A 17014-nucleotide genomic window follows, 5' to 3' on the forward strand; every position below is an offset into this window, starting at 1 on the left:
TATTATTATAAAACTTGACTGGTATTAATGTTATAAATTAGAGTTCGGGCAAAAATAATACAAATCCTAATTTCAAAGCTTATGTAGTACATACTAAACATGGTACAGGGTGTCCATTGAGAAGATATTTTTAAATTCCCTGATATTTTTTCGTAAAAAAAAAAAAAGATTTCCCCCTGCATCAAAAATTTTTCTTAATAATGAATTTTATTAGATAAAATATACATTATTATTTAAAGCAAATAATGAATCATAGTAAAATCAAATAAATGAATCAGAGTAAAAAAAAAAAACAAAAGATTTCCCCCTGTATCAAAAATTATTTTTAATAATGAATTTTATTAGATAAAATATACATTATTATTTAAAGCAAATAATGAATCAGAGTAAAATCAAATAATAATATAAATGACAAATTAATATGGGCTTAAATCTCATTAAACGATATGTACCGTAACAACAGCCAAAAAAGCAATTGGAATTTAATGCAAATTTGAGATGGAATAGTCGCGAATCGAGCATGTGAGAAAATTATTACTTGAATACAAAATTCGATAACCACAACATCATATTGAAAACATCAGAATTTAAAAGAATCATATAGAAATAGTCGAAAAAGAGACAAATGTCTGACAAAAAAATTATCCATAAATGATGTAGATATAAGATAGAATCGTTGCGAGCTGAGTGAAACAAACGTGACCTCCTAAGTTTTACATGCATACTTTTAAATATCGTAGAAAGAATATCAAATTTAGAATAAAAAAGTGGAAATGGTCGAAAATACTATGAATAATTGATGAAGAAATTATCAATATATGGAAAATTTGGTAAGTGAAGTATCGCTCAAGGATTGAACCATTCATTGAGCGCTAGTTGTTTTAAAACTTTTCTTTGCTTTACTAAAGTTTTGAGAAACCCCCGATATTTTCAGAATCAGAAAATTTCCAGTTTTCCCTATTGCTGCACACCCTGTAGTACTACACACAGTCAGTGTATAATACTAAATAGTTAAAAAAAAATAATTTTAGCCTATTTTAAATTTTAACTACTATCACATCATAGATATAAAATCATCTGAATCTATATTACCTTTAATACATCAGTAGGATTAGCTATTGAAGCACCTATAACTCCAGCAGTAACTCCGCACAAAACATTTTTAAATAAAGTTTCCTCTAAAAAAAATAAACAAACACAAAGGTTAAGTTAGGAAATGGAAAGAAAGTTATAACTTACAGAAAATATAGAGCAATAACAAATAATGTTTACACATACAGGGTGTTCTAAAAGCACAAAAATAGTCAAAATATCTCAAGAACTATGCTCTAAATAAAAAAGTAACACTATATAAAAATATTTTCAAATACCAAACTTAATCAACCAACCTCACTCCTGGGAGTGTATTGCATTCTTTATTGCAGATTTGGACTTTTAATAAAAACTAATTTGACTAGAAATGGTGCTGTATATCAAAATAAAAATGGGACCTTGAAAAACACATGTTAGATTAAAAAAAATAGACTTTGATATTTTGAAATATTCATCCAATAACACCCAATGACTCCCACTCCCAAACTCAGTTTCATGGCATGGGAGTCTCCTCAGTTGGTGGTGAGGTGTGTCAGTGGGTTGCTTTTTCAAATTTCAAATTATTTTTTTCAATCTGACATGTATTTCTCAAGACATAAATTTCCAATAGTTTCTAGCCTATTTTCATTATGTGATTACTGCCTTATATGTGAACGAAAATGCAACAATTTGTGAGTCAAATTGGGATGCTTTTCTTTGTTGGAGAATCCAAATCTGCAATAAAAAATGGGGCTTCCGATTTAAGACTGGAAATCTTAACAGATTCAAGTAAAAATATATTTTGAAAATATTTCACATGGGTTAATTTTTAAATATTTGAGTTTTCATACTTTTAAATATTCAGTTATGCACATCAACTTTGGGAAATATATATTACATATTTCCTAACAACTTCATAAAAATTTTAAACAAATTTACTTATAAAAAAAAACAATCAATAAAAAATGTTCATATTACAAATATTAACTATAAATTGATCAGTAATTAGACTAAATGCAGAATTTCTTAGCACTAAAGTCAGAACTTGCTATTCTAAGCAAAAATTAAATAGCAAAGTCAGTGTTTAAAACCACATCATACATGAAACTAGGACCACTGAAGATCGTTATCACTGTTTTTCTTTTATGAGAATGTTTAAAAAAACAACAACACATTTTTTAATAATGTTTGAAAAATATCATGTAAGTGTACAGGTACTTACCATGAGGGTGATTAATTAAAATTCCTTTTAATGAATAATAAATGCCAATCTTTATTGTGCCATAAGTAGCTTGCCGCAAAAGAGCAGGCTTAATTCTAAAAAAAGAAACAGGAATTTCAATTTGAGGCATATAAATGAAAAATAAAATTTAACAGAGAGCAGTTATAATAAAAAAGAAGCATATATTAGAATAGAGTAATTGTTATACAAGAATGAATTATTAATGAAACAGGAGTGATAGATAGAAGAGGATGGGTAGCTTATGTATACTTACCCTTCCATTTTACCTGAGCATGGAAATGTGTAGGATCTATCATGTTCACATAAGATAAATTTCTGTACAATGAAATTACACTTAGAAAACATGTATCTTCAGAAACATTTGCATATTTCATTAATTTGAAAATAATTAAATAAAAATGCATATTTTGTAAGATTTCTTAAGTAACTAACTGACATTAAGAGAAAATGTGAAATAATTTAAAAATAAAAATTTAAATATTTTAATTGTAAATAGGTTTTAAAAGGCTTCAAATTATAATTTAAGTTTGAAGCACATTTTTAATTCAATTTAAACACACATTTCAACTTAAATCTTATACTTAATTTTGGAAAGATAAATGCTTGGCAATTGGCAGACATTTTTAAGAACTAATTAGTCAGTCTTTTACCAGCATTTAATTACTTTAATTTAAAACAGACTAGTACTTAATGGAAAGAGAAAATCAGATTCAATGACAATTACAATGTAAATGGATATATCCATTTTTGGAAAAGTTGATATGTATATATTGTAAATGGCAGAATTGTATAATAAATCAAAATTAAAATGTCAATCAATTGCCAGTAGAAGTATTTAAGAAGAAAAAAAAACACTTTTTAAACTTATTTATAAAACCTTAAATTAAAAATTACTCAGTCGCTAATATTTTAATTAACTAATGGTTAAATAATTACCAATTTAAAATTCTGTAAAAGCAAATGAAATTTATACTTCTATGTGTTTCAGTAAAATAGTATTTTCTAAAATTGAGTAACATAAATTTCTCTAATGTTTATTTGTAAAATGGCATTCATAAAAGTTTGTTTTTAATTTTTAGAATAGTTTCAGCAACAACAAAAAAAAAACTTTTAATTTTTATGCTTCATATTCATTTTGCTTATTTAACATTAATTATGAAATAATTTTTCTAAAAAATATGCCGGCTTTAATAGTTACAACAAATTAGTGTTTCCACATATAGAGGAAATTATTTAATTATGCCTTTTTGAATATAAAATCACTATTTTTATACAATAAGAGCAGTATTTCTTGTTTAAACTCAGTAGGAAATAATTGAGCTTTAAATATATTACACTACAACTAATGTTTTGATTTTTAAAAAAATACTACATTTTATACATAACAGCTCAATCTTGTTAATACATTTTTTAAGGCCAGGAAAATATATTTCAGGAATACTACAATTTGCATTAAAAGCAAAGTTAATTTAAGGCATAATTTCTGACAATATAAAATGGAAAAACTTTTTAAATAACAGCAATTTAAAAATAAATAATAATTTTATAATGTTCATAATTTCATCCAAAATATAATCACTTCCTATATAATTTTTATTTATTGTTGCTTTATAGATAATCAAGTTCACACGTTATTGAACTAAAAAATTTCTTACTCGAACAAAAAATATTTAAAATGCTGTTATTCAATAGATATTATGCTTATTATAGTTAATATAAATTTTGCACGATAATTATATGGCAATATTGTCAAAACCACTGATTATAATTTGTCAAAGTATAAGGAATCTATATTCTAAATAAAGTTTAGATTTTGACATAAAGTAATGCTATGAAATAGGAAAATATTCTGAACAAATTTTTGAAACATCTATTAAGCTTTTTAAAAATATATTTTTTATGTCACTCTTATTACATTTAACAATTTTTAAAATGCATATAAGTTATAATTTACAAAACTAAATACAAAATTGCAACTATAATTTAAAAAAAAAAACACGAAAACAAATTACATAGAGGGAAAAAAACTTATTATATTTTAAAAAATTTATTTTCGATTTACAAAAAAATGGCTTTTAGACAAAATTAGACTATTTTAGCAATTAAAATAAATGAAATAAATGTGCAGTAATTTTATTTTAATGCTAAAAGTGCAAACATATATTAAAAAAGCTGTCAGATAAGGTGTGGTAGAAAATAACAAGTGCAATACAAAAAAGCTTTGAAAAAAAAGAAGCAAAGACTGAGTTACAATAATAAGAAAAATACTTAAGACCTAACCAAAAATATTGTATGTTGACATAATTGTAGATAAAATAGAAGTTGTTCCATTGAAAATAATTTTCCAACTGTAACTTTTTGAAGAAAAAAAAACTAAAAATTTTTTTTAGCTGATAACTTATTAGATTCTTCCCCCCAAATATTGAAATTAGATTTGAAAGAATGAAACAAAATTTGCTGAGAATTAAACAAAACAAACACTCAAATGAAATCTCAAAAGTTTTTTTTCTTCAGAAACTCCCCTCAAGTTGCCAATTTTTAAAATACTGTATTAAACATTTAAATATTTTACTTTAAACATTTATATCATAAAATTGGATGGAAAAGAAATGGGGACATTTTAAATTGGTTAATTTTGAAAAATCAAGAAATGACTTAGAACTTGAAGAGAATACAGAGATCTTTAAAGATAAAATTTTTAATCCAATTGAAAAAATATTAATGTAAGAAAAACCAAGGATCTAAACAGCAATTATACTTGAATTATTATATAGTGAAATTAATAATTTTTAGTATCTTTTCAAAAATATGCTAGAATGATAGTTATTGGATAGTAGCGTGTGAGTGTATTTTAAATTAGAACTTTAAAATAATTTTAAAACCAGTATGGCAGTTTGCTTTTTAATTAAAGATTCTGAGTCAGAAAAGTTATTGAGATCAGAATTTTAATCAGGATTTAAATCAGGATTGGAATTTTTTCAGGAAAGAAAATTAAATATTTTTCCAGTGGAAAAAAAATGGAAGAAACTAAAACTCACCAATACAATTGTTTAACAATAAGTAATAAAAAAAATTCACATTTAAAACAATTAAAATTTAATATAATACAAAAATTTCAAAAAAATCCTATTTAATTTTTATTAAAAAAAAAAACTATTTTCACATTTTTTACAGAAATTCAAAATCTACATAACCTATTATAATTATTTATTTTACATTTTGCTTTATGCTATCCCTATTTTTATACATAAATATGTACATTTACATTACTAGATAGAATACATATTTTGGTACTATTTTCAGTTTAATGAATATTATGTATAAGGATATAATTATCTGGAAAATAAAAAAATAAAAATTACTTAGAATAGTTATTACTTGGTTAAATTTTTTTCATTTGATTACTTTCTCATTTTTTTAACTCAATGTATTTTTTATATTAGATATTAAGCTGTATTTACTTTAAAAAAAAAAGACTTGTTTATTTAACAATAAAGTAAAAATCAGTTTTTTGCCCTAGACTTATATTATCATATGTAAAGCTATCATATATTGAGCTAGGTATTTTCTTTGGCTGTATCATTTTTATTTGAAAACATAGAAGCTTTTTTTTTTTTAAAAATAAATAAATATTCTATAAATGAAAATGCCATTAAAAATATTCATGACTTAAAATTAAAGTTCATGTGATTTATGAATAAAAATTTTTAAAAATCCGCAAGTTTATTAAAAATAACTATTGATAAATACCTAGAGCATACTATTCAAGAATTATTTTTAGTACTACCCCTCAACAGCATTTGATTATTAACTTAGTACAATTTTTTGAATTATATTAATACAATAGGTGATTTGCTGTATAATAACAATAATAAATAATTTGAGTAAGATATTTTAAAAGATCTAAGAATGATTTAATAAAAGTTTTACTTTACTCCTTTATATAATGCATTGAAAGAAATTGTAATTGTTAATAATTTCTCAGAAGTTCATTAAGTTTATTTTTCTTTTAAATTTCAGCTATTTTATTTTCATTTATTTAAAAATAGCATATCAAATTAGGTGAAATAGTACTATTATATAAACTAGACTGTAATTACAAACTGTTTAAATGTTAAATTCAATACTTGATATTTTTTATTAAAAAGAGTCTTTAAAATTCTATTTTTTAGATTAGAATAAACCTATTTTTTCAAAGGCAATTTTTCACACAGAGGAAAAAACTCAACATCCCTAAACATAGCTCTGTAGTTGTACATCTAAACATAGTAAAACATTTATTGTGGTACATAACCTGTAAGAAATTTGACCTGTTGATAAAAAAAAATTTTTTACATTTTATGTGAACTAAAAAATTTTGAACTCAAGTATTAGAGAAACATAATTTTTCGGAAAATTCACCTTTTATGTAAAAAGCCATTAATATATCATAAGTTAGTTAATCACATATAAACAAATATAATCAGACATAACATTCTTACTCAATAATAACTTAGTAATTTACCCTATCACACAGTTAAGAGAGTAATGATGATATTTACACTTTAACTGGACGATTTCTTGAAGATCAGGTTACACACGGGGCAAAGCGAGTGGTGACCGCATGTGTTGACCTAACCTAACAGACACAAGATACAGCACTAGGTGGTGATTCAAAGAATAAAGAATTGGAGCCGTTTTGGAACAAAATTATATATATTTACAATAAGAAGATAACCATTTGATATACAAACTACAAAATGTAATGGCAACTTAATTATTGCCACAAATGTAATAGCAGCAAATTACTTTAATGAACAACATAATAATTAAAGAATGAAGTTTAAAAATTTTGAAATAATCAAATGATTATCTTAACAATTTTAAACCATAGATTTGTATATACTAGTTTAGTACACAGGATCTCAATTGTGACAATTTAAAGTTTAAGAAACAAAAATCCAAGTCACTCTAAATTAATAAATTTACAGCTAATATGATGAAGAAAAAAATAAATTTAAATCGTATAAGAGTTTAATGCAAAGTTATTTTGATAAAGTAGAACTTATTTTTAAAAAAGAAAAAAAAATGGAGATTTTATTTCTTTTCTTTAACAAAAAGAGATTCAGATAAATTGTAAAAGACTAATTTATTAAAAGACAAATGCATACAAACCATCTTGTTTTTTACTAACAATGCCAGGTTATGATAATCTTAATGCACTTTCTTGTATTTGAAAAGTTAATAGAATTACAAAATTTACTATTACAAAATACTGCGACAAAAATTTTAATACCTGTAACTTAACGAAATATTACAGCCAGAAATACTTTATTCCCCCTTTATAGAGATGGCATGAGGGGATAAAAAAACAAGATGGACTTTGTTTTCTTAAAAAAAAATCATTAACAAAAATTTTATCAAACCAGAAAAATTATTCTAAAATCTAATTGGAAAAGGGAAAAATTTTTGTATCAAAATTAAAGAATGAGATTAAAAAATAAATGAGCTTCATAATTAATAAATTTTATTCAGTTTAACAAAATCATTTAGAGAATTTAAAATGCTGTGTATGTTCCAGAATAGAAGTAGATGCTACATTTATCTGAATTTAAGGAAAGCATATTCTCTCTGTGTTCGCATTCTAAATGTGTTTATTTAAAAAGTACAACAGAAATTCTTTCAGTACAAAAAAAAAAAAAAATGCGTTCTATAACTTGTTTAAAAAATATTTTCATGCGATGAAATCGGTACAATAAGTTTCATTCTAAAGAAATATTTAAAATGACATTTTTTCAACGCAAGACAATGTTTAAACCATAAAATTTAATGCAGTCATTTTGATTGTTTTTGCAACTGAAATTTTAATCCTATTTTCAAATCAATAAATAAAAAGTAAATTTTTAACTTATATCCTTTTACTGTTCACTACATACCCTCCAACTTATGAGGATTTTGAAAATAATTCTTTCTAGTGGTAGCGAACCAAAGTAGAAATTTTTAAAGCAAATGGATCTCTCATAAAACTTTTATCAGAACTTAAGAATCTAGCCATATGGCCTGCTCTTTTATAAGTAATAGTGGACAAGTTACGCTAAAATTAATTTTTTTTAAATATTAAGACATTAATTTTGCTACCATCAGAAAAGAAGATTTCTGAAACTACGGAAATTCCGTAGCAGTTGGAGGATATGTCACTATTACCATTACTTAAATTTTTTTTAACCATAATAATAAAAATAAAAACCTTTGAAAAATAGACAATTTTCGAGAAATAAACTTTACAATTGAGAAGCCAACATTATAGTAAAAAAGCTAAAAATAATTAAATTTCGAAGATCTCAGACATATAAGTTTGAAGGTAAAATTCAATGGCATTGGTAATAATAATTACAGAACAGTCAAGAAATTAATTTAAAACATCAAACAATAAAAAAAAAAATTTAAAAGCAATTTTTAAAAAATTACTATGTAGCAGTAGCTATTGTGTTACCAAGCTGCTATTAAAATGAAGAAATAATTAAATTTTAAACTAGCTATGTAATTTCAAATAAAAAGTTCAAAACTATCAATAATTTCATAAATAAAAATTTAAATAATCATGCAGTAATCTAGACAAAAAATAAAAATATAATGGCAAAAATATTATATGTTCCTATACTATAGTATATCCCAACATAAAAGTATAAATGTTACAATATAAAGAAAAATTAAATGCTCAAATAAAATCTCATAAAATTTTTTTATGTGTTTGCCTTAATTCTAAATAAAGAAAATATCATGAATTCAATAATTTAAGCGATAACAGTAATTTCATCACAAATCAGAAATTTTATGCTGCGCTTTTTTTAAGGGAAAAAAAAGATTAAAAAATTTTACATTTTTTTAACAACTTATGATAATTTGAAATGAGCATGTTAGATTTAATTTTATGAACATTTAATTTTCATCTTCATGTCAACATAATAAATAATACAAGTTTTGAAGATAAAATATTAAAAATTCCAGGTTGAAAAACAATTTAAAAGGTTGGGTAACACTGGTATAAGGAAATTATTCAATTGAAAAGTGCAAAACATTAGTGCAATTAATTATTAAGCAGTTCAAATATTAATTGCTAAAAATGTAAGATACTCAGATTATAGCAAAATAAATATTTATATTAACCCTCCAAGCATTTCAATTAAATTTTTCTTTTGACATTCATACAAACTGTTTCCTAATTTTTGTAAGAAACATAATTTCTTTTGCTTTTTCTGAGGAGCTCAATACTTGGAAGATTAAATTTTTTTACTAATGAATAACAAAGTAAAAGAAAGACATTTTAAATTTTCATTAAGAAAAATCAACAAAACAATTCAAAACAGAATATAAAACTATAAAAATAATTATTTACCAACCCTGAATATAAAGCTTGAATTCCTTCTTCTTTTGAAATACGGAAGAGAGCATGAAACATGCCCCTGTACTTTATTTCCTTAAATCTAACATCAGATACTTGACCTTGTACTTGAAGTCTAATTTTTGTAGTGTCAATCGGAAATGTCCCTATAATGCCAGAAAAATTAATCAACTTTAAAATAGAAAAAGAAGAAAGACATGAAATTTCAAATCAATTACCATACAGATTAATTAACATGAAAAGAGCAAATAAAAATAAAATTTTTAAGACCATTTTTAACATAAAATATTTTAAAACATACATGGACACTTAACCAAAACGTTACAAACGGAGCATGATTGGTCACATAATCTAGCGCAGAAGAACTCAACAAGGTAGATTTTTGCCGCACATAAACTTGACCAAACGTGCTTCACTGGAAAATGGAATATTTTTAATTCATTTTATAATAGAGGGTATATCACTGAATCGGCTAAGTACCAATAAAAGTAAAATGCCAACATTTATTTACAAAGCAAAATATACATTTACAAACAATGAATTAAAAAGTTTGTTACAGTTACATGGAGTTAACAAAATGTCATTAAGTAAATACTAGAACTAATATAGACGGTTTTTACCGGTTATAACCAGTTTCTGCCACTGGCATGGCAAAAACCAGTTTCTGCCAGCAAAAAGCCAACCCTGTTGCCAATGCTAAAATATAATTTTGGAAAACTCATAGAACAAAATTTATTTTTTAAAAACTTTTTTTTCCCAATATGTAGCTTATCATACATAGATGCCAAACATATAAAAATCTCAATTTTGAATTTTTTGTTGCTCACGTTGGTTTTTCAATGCATGGCAAAGTAAAGGCAGTTTCAATATTTAGACACTGATAAACTGGAACAACTCCAGGAAATATTTACAAAAGTTTAATATTGTAACACATATATAAAGCCATTAACATTGTGTGCAATATTCATAATTATAAAAGTTTAGCAAGTGATTATATTTACGTAAGTTTAAATAGTAGAAACTAGAAAAAACTAGCCAAACTTGTCCTAACCATATCAATTAATATATATTACCTTAAAAATAAGGTTTTATATGATTATGCAAGAAAATCAATTTCAGATCAAACACATTAGATACATGATTGATGCATTTAAAATAAAAATAAAAATTTAAAACATAATCTGCATAATTTTCCGAATAATTTAGTTTTAAATACATAACATAAATAAATACTAGAACATAAACTTCTTATGTTCATTAATTATTAAACTTTTACCAGAAAAAGACATGAATTTTTATCATTTATTTCATAATATTCAAAATGTTAATAACTAGCAAAAAGCTATTTACTATTACAAGTCTATTTTAATCACAGTTACTATTATACTTAGTATCAAATTTAAAAATTAATCAAAAGCAATTATAACATTTTATTATTAGTTTAATAACCTTAAATTACTTAAATAAAAAAAATTAGAGTTGAACAATTAAACAAAAAGGCAATACGAATCATTTTGTCAATGGAGAACTTACCAAATTCCGCTGCAATCGATGCAAGTCCTCCATATGCAAAAGGACGCCAATCTTTCTTGGTCATACTACTATAGAACTTCTTTCTTAAAAAATATCAAACTTTTTGCTTCTCACAATGAACTTGAGTTAAAATCAGTTATTCTAAAATAAAGAAGTAAAAGATTTGTTAACTTTAATCCTTTCAATATTTTGTACCACAATCAGAACATGAAAATAATAACAAGAATCAAATAACTTTGAATGTACATTAAGAACATTATCATAAATTACACATTAAAACTTGAACCTGATGGTATAATAAATCAATAGGGCCCAAAACCTTGGCACAAGCTAAGTGGCCAACAATCGACAATCAATATTGATGAATATTATATTGATTGTCGATTGTTGGCCACTTAATCAATATTGATGAATATTATATAACAATCTATATTGATGAATAATTTTTTATGTTCACTACTTTTAAAAATTGATTGTCAACAAAGTAAAAAAAAGGTTGGCATAACTCTCTTAAGGCATTTTTTTAAGATAATAAGTGAAGTAATGTATAAAAATTTAAACATAGAAATTACTATAGGGATTTTTTAGGTACATACATATTTTTTGCAAATTAATGAGCATAAAATTTGCATAAAGACCCAATTTCAGCACAGCCATGCCTTAACAAACATTTAACTGTACAATCTAGAACAATAATAACTAGAATATGATATCAAGGATAAAATAGTATATCGGAAACTTATTTTAATAAAATAAATGCCCAAAACCATTAAAAAGCATCAAATCAAACGGGTAACGAGCCTCTAATCATATTACAAATATTATATATAAGACACTAAAATCCATGAATAATAACGTTTTATATTTTAAATGTACTCAAATACTTCAGAAGTTTATTTAATTGGCATTTAAAGCAGCTATCCAGATTTTAGCATCTGGTCTTGTTAGCATAAAAGTTATAATACCAATAATAACGTTAAAATACCTAAAAAAATTTCCATAAGAAATTTATCTTTAAAATAGTATATGGAAATAACAATAACGAATTTAATCGGCAAAGTAAATTTATAAAGCGAAATGTCAAATTAAATAAAGCAGTTTTGACACCGGTATATGCAAGTAATTAATAACCTGTAACAACTTTAAGACATACCTCTGGAACTTAAAAAGGTCATTTATAGGTTAAAAGGTTTCTCCAGCCTTTCAAATAAACAATTAAATTTAAGTTATTTATTTCTTTAAAGAGATGCGTATTGTAATCCCTTCAACAACAAAACTTGTCACTTGTCCCAGCATGCAAGAGATGAAAAACGTTGTGAGTTACAGTTACGAGTGCAGACAGAAAAATGAACTAATCCATTTGTAACACCAAGGTTCAGATAACGATGTCGTAATCTTAATTTTATCTTTTGCGTTTCTTTTATCGTCAAATAAAATTAATAAAATTTCTTTGAAGATTCTATATCTTTCCTTCAAATTGCGATAAGATAATAGAAAAGTTGTAAAAGAATTTCGGGTTAAAGAAATATATAAATATAATTTATTAATGGTATGAGATTTTTCTTTAATGATTAAATTAATGAGAATTAAAAAAAAAAAATTCTAAAGTCAGGAATGGATGTAGGGAAATGGATAAGCTGCTGGGCATTGATCGTAACATAATGAATAAATAAATATAAGTAAATAAAATAAATAAAAATAAAATAAACGCCTTTAATAGATATCTCTCAAAATTACTTGGAAAAAATAAAAAACACACATTAATATGGTTACATTGATATTTAACCGAACAAAAAAAGGACTCTAAAAATCATTGCTATCGAACGGGAGTAAAATAAAATTGTACGAAGAGATGGAGAAAAGTTGAAAGTTGGTTATTAGAATCACCTTCACCTCTGATGTTTTTAATCCCGCCTCCCTTTAATGAGATTTTTTAGAGTTTTTCTTTATTCCTTGCCGAAATGTTAAGTTGCGACCTCTAAAGTGTTTTCTTTTACTCCATTTATTTCAAGTATTTTTTTTTTTTTTAAAGTTAATAACAGTGATTATGGAACACTCTGTATGTATCATGTATGCAAGTTTTGTTTGCAGCGATGTGGAACAAATTTGACAAGAATGCACCCAACTTCTTATAATAGAGTGATTTTTTTTTAAAACTTTTTTTCACCTTTAAAATTAAAAACTTTTTCAACTTTTTCTTATGTATCATAATTCGAAAAATATGTTGGAATGAGTATAAGTATTTATAACAACGTAGCATTCGTACAAAAACAAAAATGTATTTAGAAAGAAGCAGTGAGAAAATCTGCGATCTCATCTTTAACTTAAGTGTCATTGTCAATTTTAATGGTTCTATTCGAAGAGTTAACGTCAAATGTTCTTATTAATTTGTGTTAATAATTAAATTATGGAATCAGATAAAAAGAATAGTCATGCTTTTCTTTCAATGGAATAGGATTTTTCACTATCAGAATATAATGGTCAACGGCCGTCGCAATCTGCAAAATACGACAGTATAAAAACATTTCTATTTATTTTTGTTGTAAATAATCCTCTTCATTTACGACAATTTTAATAAATCACTTTGAATTTTGAAAAATATATGTATTAAGAAGAACCTTTCATTTCGCATATGATAGCGATGAGCACAATTCTTATGACTTTTCTTGTCTAAAATTTTGTTTCTAATTTTTCAGTTAAAAAAGGCTTCCAACTTATAAAAACGACTAAACAAATAAATCTGTTTAGACAAATAAATTATAGTAATTTAAAATTTTAGTTCGTGTTTCTGATTCCAATAATTCTTGGTCAGATTTTAAAAACATACTTTTTTTTCCGCATTTAAATTCGAATGTATGACCATCAGAGCGCAAAGATTTTGTATTTTTTTAAAAACAGGGTGTTCCGTTACGACTGCCTTTAATATGCATTTTCAGAAACTCTATCAAAAATAAAAGAAAAAAAAACATACACATTGAGGGGGGCGGGGTCGTAAATTAATATTTAAGATAGGAAAAACAAAGAAGTTATCGAAATCTGAGAAATCACAATGAAGGACGACGAATGTAATAAACATCAAGACAGTTTTGATTGCTCTAGGACAATGTTTCTCAAACTTATGACTTTTGTGTACCCTTTCTAAATTTTTTGTAACGTTGCGTACCACTAATTTTTTGAAATTTTCTTTTGTTGCAAGATATTTCGCATAAGAAAGCGTACCCCCATTAAACTGTTCCCGTACCCCTGGGGGTACGCGTACCACACTTTGGGAAACACTGCTCTAGGACGAAGGAAAAAGACAGGAATTGAAAGCAAACACCTTCAAGTTTCAACTTCTAATTAAACAAATTGTGATGTTTATTAAATAAGCGTTCTTTTCGTGAAATCTGTGAAATTTCTATATATTTTTTTCACCGCTTCAATATCAATTTGAGGATCCTAATGTGTTTGCTTTTTGGGTTTTTATTTTTGATAAGAATTCTAAAAATACATACAAAGGGCGGTTTTTACGAAACATCCTGTAAATTAAGGGAGCACATTTCAGTTGCATCTAACGGATGGAATTTATTTATGCTATTTTTGATTTAATTTTTTCCCCTTTTAGTGGTGAACAATTTAAGACACAAGTTGATACTGGTATTTTGATAGATTCAAACAAAAAGTTAAAACTATTAGCAATATATTTATCTCGTCATAAACTGTTTTCACTTTCAATCAACAAACAGAGTTGTGTAACGCACAACACATACGAATCTTCAAACTTGCATCGCGATTTCCAGGAAATCTTATTTTTCGACATCATTCCAGCATAAACTATCCATTCTTTTTCTCTTTTGTTTTGATAAGATTATATTATAGATAATCGAATTCGTTAAAAACTGTAGCCTAGAGGTTAGAATTTAATGTAATATATTTATTTCAAGCATTTCTTAAAATCTTCATAAGTTTGTTTTTTTTTTAATAAAAGTTGAAGCTTATAAAAATTGAAAAGTAAGGTTAAGGTATCAAAGAAAGAAGATCTGTAATGATCTAAATTGTAGATAATTCCATTATCTATATTGCTACAAAATTATATTATCTATAATCTGATAAAATAAATTGGACTTAAATGTTATAAGATATCGGTGGAGCAATGCTGAAAAATATGGTTTTCTAGAAAACACGATTTAAATTTGAACATTCTTTAATGCACAATGTTTCTCATCTTTGTATTCGCTACCGTAACAAATCGTAAAATTCTAATTCGAAAAATAATCTATAATTTCAGGAGCTGCAAGCTTTCACAGATTGTAAATTTTTAAAAAAATCAGTTTCGCGAAAAACTTTAGGAAAGAGTCTTTACAAATAACTCATGTCTATATTAACCAATTCGACTTAATCACAATAAAATTTTAAAATTAGTTGTTTACAATCCTATGAAAAAAGGAAAAAGAATGTAAATTAGTGACCTCTTATAAGATTCAGTTATAAAATGAAAAAAATTTCTTTAGTGTCTAATGACAGAATGAAAGAGAAGAGCACAGCGATACAGAAGAAAATTACGAACATGTTACAACAAGGAAAATGCATTATTCCAAAATTATTTTTAACATTAAAATTGGCTCTTTTTAGTCTCCTTTAAAGCGATTACATTTCCATTTTTATGGGCATCTTCACACCTCTGCCATGGAAGAAGCTCGTAAATTTTTTCTATTATATCTATTTGTGTTACACATGATAACTATTGGAGAGTTATGATAGTGGTCTTAGAGGTTACATTGGCTACTATGATTTGAATTTTTACTGTTGAGAAGGCAATGAAAATATATTTAGACATTATATATCTGTTCTTTATGTGCAAAACCAAGTCTAGATAATTTTTCTTTTCTGTGGCTGTAAAAAAGATACAGTGCACCAAAAAAAAGAAAGAAAAAATGGACCACCCTGAATAACTTTTGATCTAATGATCGGATCCTTACGATCTATGACTTGATCTTAATTGTTCAAGGAGCTAACGTCAAATATGCAAATTAATTAGCCAGATGTTATTTTAATTTATAAAATCAGACACAAAAACGTACTTTCTCAGAATGAACATACCTTTTTTTCGACGGATTTCTAACCCTTAAAATATAGGGAGTTGTCTTTGTTTGAGAAATGTAATCCCCATAGTTTGATCTGGAGAGCGATCCACAATTAGGAACCCTTAATGTTAATTGTCGTCCAATGACAATTTTATGCGAAAAAATAAATGTTAGCACATATTTATTATTTTTTAGTATTTAATTTAACAGCAGTCGAAAAAATTTCGAATAGTAAAGGTACACAATTTTTTGCATCATTTTAAAGTATGTAAATTTACATAGCAAAATTCAAAGTTTGAGCGAAATCGGTTGAATAGTTCCTGAGAAATCAAATTTTAACCATACTACTTTTTTAAAATTTGATTTCTCGGGTTAAAAAAAAAAGTAAAGTAAGTTTCAAAAAGAAAAAGTTAACATTAAGGAGTCCAAACTTTGGACAGCTCTTCCGATTAAACTATTGGGACCCTATATTGGGGGTCAGGAAAGAAAAAAGGTATATTTATTCAGAGAAAGTATGTTTTTGAATCTGATTTCATAACTTAAAATAGCGTCTGCACTAATTAATTAGCATATTTGAGGTAACCCTCTAGAATCTTTAAGACTGAGTCTTAGAACGTGATCATTAGATCAAAAGTTATTCAGGGTTTGGCGCACTGTACATCAAAAAGCACAATTTATTAAAAGAAAAAATTATTAGTCCCCTTTCAAGTTAAAGGCCAAACT

General features: G+C 25.5%; 1 protein-coding gene across 3 annotated transcripts in view; it reads right to left on the reverse strand.

The window, feature by feature from the left end:
- The window catches only part of Bmcp (uncoupling protein Bmcp mitochondrial), a 60529-nt gene that overhangs the window by 11649 nt on the left and 31866 nt on the right, over nucleotides 1–17014 (reverse strand). The window contains exons 1-5 of one of the 3 annotated variants that reach the window (XM_016063082.5): nucleotides 12382–12600; nucleotides 11229–11369; nucleotides 9694–9841; nucleotides 2294–2388; nucleotides 1093–1178 (exon numbers count right to left, since the gene is read on the reverse strand). In XM_016063082.5, coding sequence (XP_015918568.1) covers nucleotides 1093–1178; nucleotides 2294–2388; nucleotides 9694–9841; nucleotides 11229–11292 — 393 coding nt within the window. In that variant the 5' untranslated portion in view covers nucleotides 11293–11369; nucleotides 12382–12600. Of the gene's footprint in view, nucleotides 1–1092; nucleotides 1179–2293; nucleotides 2389–2567; nucleotides 2771–9693; nucleotides 9842–11228; nucleotides 11370–12381; nucleotides 12601–17014 lie in introns of those variants that run through there. The other 2 variants (XM_043054763.3, XM_016063083.4) reach the window with 2 other exon arrangements.

The sequence above is a fragment of the Parasteatoda tepidariorum genome, chromosome 8, assembly GCF_982258835.1.
Source record: "Parasteatoda tepidariorum strain Cologne lab strain chromosome 8, Ptep-v5.0, whole genome shotgun sequence".
Taxonomy (NCBI): Eukaryota; Metazoa; Arthropoda; class Arachnida; order Araneae; family Theridiidae; genus Parasteatoda; species Parasteatoda tepidariorum.